General features: G+C 43.5%; 1 protein-coding gene across 1 annotated transcript in view; it reads left to right on the forward strand.

Annotated features, from left to right (window-relative positions):
- Positions 1–1,243: 1,243 nt before the first annotated feature.
- Positions 1,244–13,388, forward strand: part of ZNF423 (zinc finger protein 423) — a 319,298-nt gene continuing 307,153 nt past the window's right edge. Inside the window, exon 1 of the mRNA XM_081015494.1 lies at positions 1,244–1,339. Coding sequence (XP_080871620.1) covers positions 1,324–1,339 — 16 coding nt within the window. The 5' untranslated portion in view covers positions 1,244–1,323. The remainder of the gene's footprint in view (positions 1,340–13,388) is intronic.

Below are 13,388 nucleotides of genomic sequence, written 5' to 3' on the forward strand. Positions count from 1 at the left end.
CAAAGGTTACTCAGATAAATAATACATTTCACAATGTTTTCCTTAAAAACCTTCGAACAGGCTCCAAAGATAATCAGTTGGCAAGGAATTTAACAGAAAGCCATCATCCTGCCCACTTTGTGGTCTCAAAAGATTTTTCCATCCAGAGCTAACGGAGGAAAACCTCTTATGCCGAGTGTGTGTGTGGAAATACAGAAACGGTTCTGTGCAGAAACTGTGCTACTTCTTTTAGAAGAACAGTTTTAGTATCTTTTTCAGGTCTAGCGCTTGTTCACGCATTGCAGTTAATGGGAGCACTTATCTGGGATGAAAAGCAGACTGGAGGTCTTGAAGCAAGCAGAGCTTCTTAACACACAGGGCTCCAGAGCAGATGAGGAGGCTACCTGCAAATCTGCATGGTGGCAGCTGCTGTGCATATGGTTCCTAGTGCACAAATTATAGCTGCTATCAAATACTTACCCGAGGTACAACTTTTCAAAAAAAGTTTGTTTTTCCCTAAACAATGTATGAACCAAAACACAGTCCTTCTAAATTCGCACTTCTCTGAAATTTGCAATGCAGTACTCTAGCCAAGTAATGTGTACAAAAACAGATATACAAGGGTAACATGTGCCTAGAAATACATTAGGGATGCGGGTGGCATTGTAGTCTAAACCACTGAGCCTTTGGGGCTTGCCGATCAGAAGGTTGGCAGTTCGAATCCCTGTGATGGTGTGAGTTGCCATTGGTCTGTCCCAGCTCCTGCCAACCTAGCAGTTCGAAAGCATGCCAGTGCAAGTAGATAAACAGGTACCGCTGCTGCAGGAAGGTAAATGGAGTTTCTGTGCTCTCTGGCTTTTGTTCTGTTGCACCAGAAGCGGTTTCATCATGCTACCCACATGACCCGGAATGCTGTCTGTGGACAAATGCCAGCTCCCTTGGCCTGAAAGTGAGATGAGCACCACAACCCCATAGTTGCTTTGACTGGCCTCAACCATCCAGGGGTCCTTTACCTTTACTTTTAAGAAATGCATTATAGTTGTAGAAAAAACTCATATGAAATGCATTGCATTTGTGAACAGTGCCTGCAAAACTGTGTTTATGTTAGGAGAAATCTGCTAATGAATTTTCATGAGAGCTTTAAAATAAATAAATCGCAAATTGATGTGGAAATGTGGAGAGCTAAATTTAAGATTAGGGAAAAATAAGAAAAGAAGAGAGAGCAAAACTGACAAATTCCCTCATCTCCACTCATAGGTGTGGACTTTTTCACAAATTGCACAGCAACGTGTCTGGATTTTCCACCAAGCCTGCCTTTCACCAGTTGACTGGAGATGTCAGACAATGACCCTGAAAAGAGGTGAGTTTCCACATTCAAATGACTTACTCTGAAGTAGTTCCACAGGAGTCTGGGGAACTAACAGCTTGAAGATGATGCCATAGGGGTTGCTTTCGCCTGTTGGCTCCTTTTTGCTATACAGGAGTGAAGGGTTCAGAGCTTCTGTCCAGAAAAAAACTGGAAATTTGACCAAATAAGATGTGATTATGGAGATGTGTGTTGGGATTTCTCGTCTTTTTATGTAAAAAGCAAGTGTGTGGGACAGAAGGAGAGAGAGCATGAGAACCTGCCTAAGGTGAAGGGCAAGATGGTGCCTCTTACCACCACTGTAGGAACATAGGTCACATCCACACCAAACACGCACATTTGAAGCATATAGCCTCCACCCCCAATCCTGGGAGCTTGTAGCTTACCTTCTCACAGAGCTACAGTTCCCAGTTGCAGAATCAGAGGCAGAGGCTGAACCAGGAGAGTTGAAGGCCAAGACAGTGGTGGAGCTTCACCGGGGGCACCGGGGGGTGGGGGGTGGAAGCAGACGGGGGTGGGGCTGGCGCGCGTCCTGAGGGCGTGGTGCGCCGTCCACAGGGGCGTGGCACGCCGTCTGTGGGGGCATGGCACCCAGTGCGGGCGGGGGGGCAGCTGCGATGGCTCCCCACCAGGATTGCGCTACCGGGGGCGATGCGCTCCCCCTGCACTCCTCTTCCTCCGCCAGTGGGCCAAGAGGGTGAGATGACTCAAGTTGCTGAAGAGTCACAGTTGTCTCCTGTTCCTGCTGCAACAAGCTCCCCTCCATCCTTGTCACCCAGCACTATAAGAGGCATAAAAAGGGCAGATGAGAGGTTGGCTGCACACAGGCGTAGTCTCTGATTGCTTGGGGAAAGCCCTGGAGAGGAGGGGATTTAGTTGGCTGTGAAGAGGTGGGGACTTTCAGTCTTGGTAACTCTTCATGGAGTAAGACTACTGGGAATGAGCTCATTAGGTCTGACACTCAGCCAAGTCTGTGGTTTTGCTGATAAAGTGTTAACTCCAACTTTGAACTGTGTGATTACTGGCTGGCGTACACCTGTGACAATAGTTTAACATGTATCCTTCCCAAGCAGTGCCATAATCTCCTTCCACTGCTTTTTACTCATGGTCCCCCTTCTGGTCCAGGCTCCTCTCCCATAAATACTTGCACCCATTGCTTTTTACAAAATTTAAAGTGGGGGCAGAGAGATGCAATCATGGATCTCCTCCATCATTTGTCCACTTATGGGAATCTGGGACTAGCCAGCCGTCATGGAAATATTCTTCAGCTCCTATTCTAAGAAAACCTATTCTAAAATGAAGGCTGCAGGCCATTTAGACTAATTCCTCCGAATGGGTTCAAATATATCCACCTTGCATTAAATGTGTGTGGAGCTTTTCCACGAGACAAAGAACATAAGAGACCAAATGTTCTCACGCAGATGCCACCCACTCCAAACTACAGGTTTGCTGAACTTACTGCCGTTTAGAAAAGCATGTGTGTAACTGTAAATATCTTAACATTAAGAAAAGGGAAAGAAAGAAAATAGCCGCTTCTAAAATACCGGTTTTACAATTGCCTTGTGCCTCACTGTGCACCTGAGGAGTATATTAATCGGTGGCAGCTCGCAGTATGACTTGTCTTATTGCTTAATTATATAGGGAAAGGAGACATGGAAAAGAGGTGTGAGTGGAAACTGTTAATTTTGCAGAACAGTACTTGATTCATGTTTCTGTTTCCCCGTTCCCCGCTCAGTTGGGAAGCAGGTGGTGGCATAGGCATGATCACCACACACACACACACACACACACACACACACAGAGCTACCTTGTGTCTGCCTTGGCTTGCTGGCCCATTTCCCTCTAAAGCTCAGTGTACTCTCCTTAAACGAAGTCTGTCTCCCTGAAGGGTGGTAAAGGCTGCTCCACACATTGCATTTTTTTCAAAGTACCTGTTCAGCGCTAGCCCAAGATGTTTTCCTGACTGGGGCACCTCCGCTACCACCCATGGGTACGGGAGAAAGTCATTTCAATGTGCATTTGAAGGCAAGCCTACCTAATTCACACTTTCCAAAGCAACGTGCGAACCGAAACACAGTCACCTTTCAAATTCCACACTTTTCCTAATTTTGCAATGCAAATCTCCAACATGTGCAAAAATGCTTGTGTTGGGGGAGAATATGTGCATTAAAATGTACATCAGTGAACATAATATGCAAAAATGCATTATACAAGGGGAAAATTGGTTTGTAAAAACATGTATATTATACAAAATTGCATAGAAAACTGTATGTTAGGAGAAATTCTCACAAAAATGCAAATTGTGGTGGAGATAGTGCGTGTGTGGGGACGACAGAGAGATATACCAAAGTGGCCAGATTCCCCTAGTCTAATACCACATGCAGAAGCCAACCTGACTGATGGTCAGACCTCACTGATTCTGTATATGGACAGCTTCTATATGTGGAGTGGAGGGTGTCATTTTGGCCTTTGCTTGAGGCAGCAAAATGGTCTGGGCTGGCCCTAGCCATTTGGGGAGAGGGAGAAGGAAGGTGAGTCAATTGTGAAAGCAGTTTGTCTCTTCTAATGTGAAACAGGGCACACTTCTTCCCTACAATGCCCACCCCAACATTTGTTCAAACGGGAAAAAGCAGCCAAACGCCAGTACCTACATGATTTCTCTTAGGATTTGTGCATTCTCTTCAGGGCATTTTTGTTTCCTGATACATCCACTTGCTTGCTTCTTACTCGCATACTTCTCTGTTTCGATTGAAATGTAGGGTGCTAATGATCTGTTTATGCGAAGTGTCCAGAGGCTTTAAGCGTGGATGCTGCAGAGACCAAGAGGGCATCCAGTTGAGTCTTTTGCCTCGGCTTTCTGATGTACTTCTCTTGCCTTTGCGCATTCTGATCTCATGTTTATTTTGACTAAGCCTTTGTGCGTCCCATTTGAGATATTTTACTGTCCTTAAAGAGCAATTCTGTTCTGCAGCTCTTGGTGTGATGACATTTGCCTATCAACCCAATGACTGTGGGTGGCAGTGTGGTTTAAACCACTGAGCCTCTTGGGCTTGCTGATCAGAAGGTCAGTGGTTCGAATCCCCGAAGTGGGGTGAGCTCCCATTGCTCGGTCCCAGCTCCTGCAAACCTAGCAGTTTGAAAGCACACCAAAAAGTGCAAGTAAATAAATAGGTACTGCTCTGGTGGGAAGGTAAATGACATTTCCCTGCGCTGCTCTGGTTTCGGTGTTCTGCTGTGCCATGTCATGCTGGCCACATGACCTGGAAAAACTGTCTGCGGACAAACGCCAGCTCCCTCGGCCTGTAAAGCGAGATGAGCACCGCAACTCCAGAGTTGTTTGCGACTGGACTTAACTGTCAGGGGTCCTTTACCTTTAGTGAACATTGTTCCTAATTCTTTGCACACATGAAAACAAAAACCCCCTGAAAGTAATCCTTTAACAAGCAAGTGTTGGGTCGTAGAAGACTAGGTGTTAGTTCTTCCAACTCAGTATACAGTCATTCACAACATTTAAATTATTGTGTTAAAACTGGACAAGTGCAAGATCTTTACTATTCATCATCCACCTCATTTTGGATCCTAAGCTGGCATTCAGGTTTTTCCACACTACTATTTATGTCTCCATATCTGCTTGCAACAGGCACACAATGCTGTTGCAACAATGGTGTCAGATGTCCATGCTTTCATGGTAGTACACTGGTTAGCGATAGGCAAATATGTTGATTTCGGTGTCTCTCAGTTTCTCATCTTTCCAGATTACATTCAGTTCATCACATTTCCACAACAGTCTGCAATATTTTTTTTTTAACTCTCATGGAAATTAGACATCTTAGTATATACTTCTCCTAATGCTCTTTCAAGCAATTTCCCCTAATGACCCAAGTGAATGAGGGTCAGTGGAGCCACTGGAGGGATGGAGAGCATGGCAAAGAGAGTTATTATTAAGCACATTTGTATCACACTCATTCTACAACGCAGGGAATCTGTAGCTCTCCAGATGAAGGGACTCAAAGCCCATCAACCCCAGCCAGAATGGACAATGGTCAGGAACGATGGGAGTTGGTGTCAGCAATGTCTGGAGAGCATCAGCTTCCCCGGCCCTGGTTCAATGAGCTCATAGTGTAAATCATAGGGTTGCCAGACCCCACCCCACCGGGCTGACCTGAAGTCTCCATGCCCTATCTTAATTTTCAACTAGTGACATATTTGCTCATGTGTTAGACTTTTTATTTGACATGCTCATAGCAACTGCAGTCCACCCCCTGTGACATCACCAGGTCCCACCTTGGAGCCTTGAAATCCCCTGGGATGCTCCTGACTTGACACCTCTAGTGAACCAGGCTTACCCTACTTTAATCTCCAGACAACTGCTGCAGAAGTAGCCAACCTGATGTCTTCCAGGTACCATCTCTCATCATTCCTGACCATTGACCATGCTAGCTGGGAATGACGGGAGTTGTAGTCCAAAACATCTGGAGGGGATCGCATTGGCCAGCTCTAGTTCAAGAGGTGTGGGTCAGGTAAATTTTCATTTAAGAATCTGCAAAAACCAGATCCCTCAAGCATCCCTCTGTATGGTGTCTGTGCAAACAGAATATCCTTGTGACCACTCTGGGTTCACCTTCACTCTTAGCTGTTTTCTCACAGTGGCTTTCTGGGAGAATTGATTGCTGACCCAGACTGGTGGTGGTTTCCAAAAGAACAGTCATTGGCTGCACTTGCCAGCATCACGGCTGATCTAATTCATGCCAATATTCCACAACGCTGAACTAGAATGTAAAGTCTCCATACTGCCTGACCCCCTCAACCCTTTTCTTGTACAGATAAGCAGAATCATGGCACTTACAGTCACAGTGAATCTCTCACTAGGAGCCATGCGCTCTGTTAACACGCTCTCTTTAGGACAGAATGTGTAAAGTGATTAATTGGCACAATTAGCTGATTAATGGCTTGATCATGTTTTAAAAATAGTCTCGATTAATTGAGGTTGGCCATCTGGGCTCTTCTGCTATGAGCTGCAGGGACCCAAGTAGCACCTCTGATGCCTGCTTTTGTACATGCACACACATGTGCACTCCTTCCCACCCTCCCACCAACACACTTACACACACACTAGGGATGTGTGAATCTGTTATAATTTATCTCAGTTTTAAGTTCAGTTCTCCACATTTACACATCACTTTTTTAAAAAAAAGTAAATTTGAAAATTCGCCAGCATTTTGGGGGCAAATTTGTCCTGAAGCACACATTTTTGACTAATATAAACATTTTTGCAAATATTTATGTCCCCCCTAATCAAACGCATTTCTGCAGGTGCCCCCCCCCCCTGAGCTGTGCCTTTCTATGCACATGTTAGCTGAGCATTTGCATTCTTGATCACATTGCTTGGCTGAAGAACTGCACTGCAAAATTTGGAGGAGTGCAAAAATTCAGAGAAAGGCTGTAGTTCAGTTTGTGTACTGCTTTAGAGAGTGAAATGAGGTAGGTTTAGTTTTCAATGCCAACTGAATCAAATTTCTCCCCCCTCTCTAATACCCACACTTGTATTGCCTTTCCCCTGCTGGGGGGCTAGCCTTACAACCTACATTAGGGTAAGCACCAATTGGATGCTTTTTGGGTGGCGAGAGCGCAGTGCAGGTCACATGACTTGTCCAGGAGCGCATCCCGGAAGATGTGCATCCCAGTTTTTTATCTGAAAAAGTTGGATGGTATGCACTCTATAGCTCAGTGGAAACTAACTGGAACCTTATAATCATAGAGTTGTAGAGTTGGAAGGGACTGTGAGGGTCATCTAGTCCAACCCCCTGCAATGCAGGAATCTTTTGCTGCATTCAGACAGCACATTGTTCAGTTTTCCCAACATTTCCTTAACTGATAAGTTCCACATTTTATGTGACGCTTCTGGAATTCCAGCAGAATCTAGTGGAAGTTTAGTGCTCATTTATATGTTAATTGCTTCTAGGGAAAAATATATCAATTTCCCACCCTGTTAGCCTAGAAAGTCATGGGACTTTGGTGCCTGCCACTTTCATTGATCACACTATGGGACAAATTTTGGGGTTGTATTCCAGCATAATGTTCTTTCCTGCCATTTTCATGGGCAAATCATGAAGGAACAGAAGTGCGCATGTGCAAAAGTGGTGGCGATGTGTCAGATGATGTCCACGGTTGTGTCAAACCACACCCACTGGTGTGAATGACAGGGCAGTATGTTGATCCAAAAGCCACAGTTCCACAATGCAACAGGCAACACTGTATAAAAGAAAAGTTAGAACTTGGCACAGAACCTCTATCATTTTAACCAGGAAAACCAATGTATTGATCCCCTTGTCTGAATGCACCCTTAGTCTTACCTATGTAGCAAGTCCTGGTGGCTATGCTGAATGGTTGACCTGTTATTCACAAATAAATACTGCTATTGAACTTTATCTGGCTGTGATGGAGGCAGCTGCTTCCTGCTATTAGGGCAGACCCACTTCAAGGCTTCCTCACAGTTGAGTCCCCTTCCCAAACCCACAGGATACTACAATCCGATTTATAGACACACTTTCCCCAGAGAGACTCACCAGGTGAAGAGCTATTTTATTTTCGCAGGCTCTTAATTGTTCTTCTTTTTTAAAAGATTGCTGCCAGTTTCTATCTGCTGTTCTTGTTATGATACCTGTTTTATTGTTACTGTGTAAGCTGTCCTGAGGATATTTAAATTGAAGAGTAGTCCATAAATTAATAATAAAAAAATGATGAAAACACTGCAAGAAAGCAATCAAGCATTTCAAGGGGATGTGAAAGTTCCAAGAGCACTTAATCTTTGTTGCTCCACTTTCTGCCAAGATAGTATTTTTTTTTTTATTAAAACTCTCATAAATGAAGATATAAGACGCCTGAGAGACAACAAAACGGGTTGAAAACAAAACCCTTTTATTAAACTTGTACATGGACCTGCTCCTGTGCTACGAGATCCTAACCCTTAGATATTACAGCAAAGCCACAACTCAAAGCTCTGGGTCTACAACTGAATCATTAGACAGAGGTCTAAACATTAACCTCAGAAAACGGGCATGCCTTGTCTCTCTGGCTGATTGTCTTTTAGCATCACTGTGTGGTCTCACTACTTTTTTTTTAATTATGTCATTGCTTCTCTCTCTCTCTTTTTGGGTGTGTGTGTATGTAAACAATACAACATATTTTAAAAGGCCGTTTTAAACGATGGAGCAAATAACCACCATATCTCCCTCTAATGGAAAACATAGGTGGTATGTGCTGACAGGTTCGTAGCTGGGATGGAATCACGGAGAAACAAGAGGCAGGGGAGGTATTGTGATGCTCAGGGCACAGCCTTTCCCATCCTTGGGTCCCCAGGTGTTGGACTACAACACACGCACAAAAAGGATCAGTGTTACATGATTCCAAACAGTGTTGGGAGGGATGCGCAAAGTGGGGTTAAAAAGCTCCCTGCCTTCAGCTATAAAGCAAAAGCGCTGAAGTTCAAGAATGGCAGCCGCCCCTGATCCTGTGCCCTTCAGCAGAACACAGCACAGCAGGTGGATATTTCAAAAGGATAAGGAATTAAACTGAAGTTCTCCGAGAGCCCTGAAAGGCACTCCAGGTCTCCTGTTCCAAGCTGGCTGGAGACCTCTAAGGGAGAACTCCTTTAGGGGCTGCAGATAATATCATTTTGTTGCAAGTTCCAACCCCTGCTGTATTTATTTTCAGGGAACTTAAGCATGTTTAACTCTGTGGCCCAGTGCAGACATACTGTAGCCATGGCTAGGAGATTGGGAGTGTCCTGGAAGCATGAGCCCTCCTTCTTTCCCTTTCTTCTACCATTTCCAAGATAACCATGGTAAGCACTAGGCATACATCAGTGTTTCTGCCAACTGTAGATAGTTCAAATCACAATTTTAAAACCAGGGTTGCAATCTTTAGTTTGCTACTGACCAACTTTGGTTTCCCTACCTTCTGCCCTGCTAATTCCATCAGGCACCAGTTGCTGCTGAGCAAAAGATAAACAAAAGTGCCAGTGTGGATGTCTTGCTAGCCATAATTAGGGCTGAAGCTGAGGGGAGGAGGGGATGCAAAGTTGTGGGTTGGGGGGACGCATTGCCTGAAGGGATGTTCCTGAACATCTCTGCATAGAAGAAGCAGGCCGTATTATATCTCCCGAGACCTGCATTGGGCTGAGATTGTGGACTCCTCAAGTGCTTATAAAAAATATTTTATCAAGAGGTAAAGTTGTAATTAGACAGGAATGTTTTTGTTGGTGTGCTTGTGAAAATACTTTGGAAATGAAGATTGTTGTTGTTTTAAAAACAACCATGAAGCTCTTATTCTACTTTAAAAAAATAATTAAGGGTTCCTAGATATTCAGAGGGACATGGGTGGCACTGTGGTCTAAACTACTGAGCCTAGGGCTTGCGATCGGAAGGTCGGCGGTTCAAATCCCCACAACGGGGTGAGCTCCTGTTGCTTGGTCCCAGCTCCTGCCAACCTAGCAGTTCGAAAACACGTCAAAGTGCAAGTAGATAAATAGGTACTGCACTGGTGGGAAGGTAAATGGCATTTCCGTACGCTGCTCTGGTTTCACCAGAAGCAGCTTAGTCATGCTGGCTACATGACCCGGAAAAACTGTCTGCGGACAAACGTCGGCTCCCTCGGCCTGTAAAGCGAGATGAGCGCAGCAACCCCAGAGTCGTTTGCGACTGGACTTAACTGTCAGGGGTCCTTTTTTAAAAAAAAGGTATAATTAGACAGGAATGTTTTTGTTGGTGTGCTTGTGAAAACACTTTGGAAATGACGATTGTTGTTGCTGTTTTAAAAAACAACCATGAAGCTCTTATTCAACTTTAAAAAATATCCTAGATATTCAGAAAGAATTATGGGTCCTTTAAGGTGTAACAGATTGTTAACAGCACAATCCTGTACATATACTGATGTGATATAGATATAGATGTATAGTATGTAAATTACTGAGAGATATTTTGTAACAGGTAACTAATACATTAAATAAATAATAATAAAATATGCGATGTATAGAGCCAGTGTAGTGATCAGCATGTTCAGCTACAACTGTAGGCACCTTGGTCCAAATCCTCACTCAGTCATGAAGCTTCCTTTGGGCCAGTCACCTCTCAGCCTCACTAACCTCACAGGGTTGTGAAGATAAAAATGAGGCAGGGAGAGAACCATGTACACCACCTGGAACTCCTTGTAGAAATGGCAGGGTATAAAAGTAATAATGAATTCTAAAAAGTAAGTCCCATTTAGTTCAATGTGGCTTATTTCCAAGTAAGTGGATATAGGATTGCCCACTAAAACAGTGTTTCTAATCTTGTTTTACAAATGATCGAAGAAATATTTACCTGTTTTCTTGTTTCCACCACAAGATCATGTAATTTATCTCTGTGGGACGCAGGTTGTTGTGGTATGTGTGTGTGTTTAATGGTTTCAGGTTGTCCAGAATAACTAGCAAGCTAGGGAATGAATTTTCCTCTCAGTGTCTTTTAAGACAGAAAGTATTGATCAGGAAAAGAATGTTAACGTTTTTACTGTACCATAAAGCATTGGCACTAGAAGCCATAGGAAGAAGGTTGTTTTTTGTTTTTGTTTTTTCTTGGACAGGAGGTTAAAAGAGGAGGAGGAGGAAGTGGTAATGGCCTTTGTTATCAGGGTTGCAAATTAAGAAAATTGTAAAATGCTTGGAGACTCAGATCAAAGGAGCTATGAGATTAGCTGGGAAAACCCCCCGCCCCCAAATTTGAATTATCAGTATAGAGAATGCAGGGCTTTCTGTAGAGTGGCACCTATATCTCTACCTGTGGAGAATCATTACCAATGTAAGCCAATGATGTGAGTCAAATTAATATGGCAATTTGGGTTATATGCAACTAGTTTTCTGTCTCTAGAACTCTGATAGGATGTTTAGGGAAATGGGACTGTACAGTCTTTCTGGCATCAATTACTATTGTTCTTTGGTTGGTTTCTTACTCTCTAGTCCCCATATTTTAATGAAGTTTTCAACAAGCAGGGCACAGAAGCAAACAATCACAAGATGAGAAACATACTAGACAAGAGTTTCAAAAAGCATGGGGGAAATGCAGAGAATACTTCACAAAACAGTGCCCTAAAATACAAACTTGGACTTGTTTCAATTAATGTCTGCAGTAGACTTTGTGGATATTTAAGTTATAATTAGAAAAATCTTAATAATAATTATTCATAAAGGAAACAGATTATAAGAAGTAAATAAGGAGACAAGATACAGGATAAAGGAAGTCTTTTATTTGGCTGTTTGTATTGTTGTATGTTATGCTCATTGTATGGTATGTTCATGTTTAATGAGGGTGGATTTCTGTATTGGGGGGTTTATGTTATGTTTTAAATAAAATTTCCAACAAATTTTTTAAAAAAGATGAGAAACAAAACAGTATACAGAGAATCAGAATACAGCAACAATCCACTGAAAAAGTTTGTGTGATTGCAGAGGCATGAGTTAGCAACTGTGAATGAAGTTCCATGGTTGTATTAACCAAGCTGAAAAATGGAATCCAGGTTGTATCAAAGTGAGCAGTTTTGGATTCATTCCTGGCAACTCTGAAGTATTGTGTGAGGCACTCATACAGTGAAAAATCCAAAACACACTTCAGCCAGCTTGCTATAGAGGGGTCAGACTCCCAACTTCCAATGTCTAGTGACCTCAATCCATGGTGCCACCAGCAAGGAGAAAAAACAAATCTTTGTATCAGAGCCAGATAAGTCTCTAAAGATAATCATGCAAGACCCAGTTCAAGGATTAATTTTTGACCAGTGATGGCCTCCATTTCCTAAACATTCACTCCCGAAAGAGCAGCATGATGGCAAACTCCCATCACATATGCAGGAAGGTTCCATTGGGATCACACCCCCTCTAGCAATTAGAGGAGAATGCCACACTGGGGTCCAGTTCCACTGCAGGAGTTTAGAGAAAAGGCCTCCTGGATTCTATCTGAGATGCTTTTAGGGGGTGGGTTGACTTCCTATACCACAATAGTGAGCTTCTCTTCCCAAGCTACCCGCAAGCCATTTGAGTCCCCCACAGATTTACCATTTATATATATCTGAAGCTACCCCCCCGGCCGTTAAGCATTTATTCAAGTAAGTGCAGAGGGACTAATAAATCTGCCAAAGAGCAAAGCCCCTCTCCCTCATTGATCAGCTGAAAAGCAAATAAGCGGATTTGGAAAACCTGGAACCAGTTGAAACGAACGCCTTGGAGAGCTTCAGGCAGAGTCCTTTGAGGAATGGGATGGTCCCAGATCACAATATCACAAATGCCAAAGAGGCTCCCAACCTTCCATTCTTTGAATAGAAGGTATTTATCAGTATGCCAAAACCCAGAGTGACGCAGGATCAGGGTCAGTGGGAAGTCCACAGACTCCTCAATAATGCAGATTTTTTAAAAATTGGAAGCACCATAGTGAAGCTGGAAGCTGAGAAGCCCAAGCCCCACTTTAGCTCTAGGTTTAAACAGTGTTATTTGCCACCCGGCTGTATTTCCCAGCAGTAGCAAAGTTGTTATTTGGAAGAGTCATCGTTAGGAATGCCTTCAAGGCATTTGACTGAGTGGAGTGGGATTTCCCCGAAAACACTGTTTAGACAAATTACATCTGGGGACAGGTTTATGCACTTGATCTACCAATTGCATCCACGCTTTCCGACAATGATTTCAGGCAACAGCTTCAACTCCTTGGGCACCAGCCTTGCTAGAGAGGTGCCCTCTATTGCTTCTGCTCTTTGCTTTGATGATAAGAGGTTTTGGTTAAGATTGTCTTATCTCAGTGCACTGTGGGGGGGATAGTGGATGTGAGGAGTCTCAAACACAAACTCAACCTATTTGAGGATGATATGCTATTAATACTGTTTGATCTCCACATTGCCCTCACAGACCTGAATGGGTCTTTGGATCAGTTCCATAGTGTGGCAGACTTGGAAATTAATTACACTATAACTATAGTTCTACCCCTTAACATGCCACCTGAGGACCACATTTGACTATTCACTGTTTTTG

Source organism: Podarcis pityusensis, assembly GCF_964106645.2.
Source record: "Podarcis pityusensis genome assembly, chromosome: 8".
Taxonomy (NCBI): domain Eukaryota; kingdom Metazoa; phylum Chordata; class Lepidosauria; order Squamata; family Lacertidae; genus Podarcis; species Podarcis pityusensis.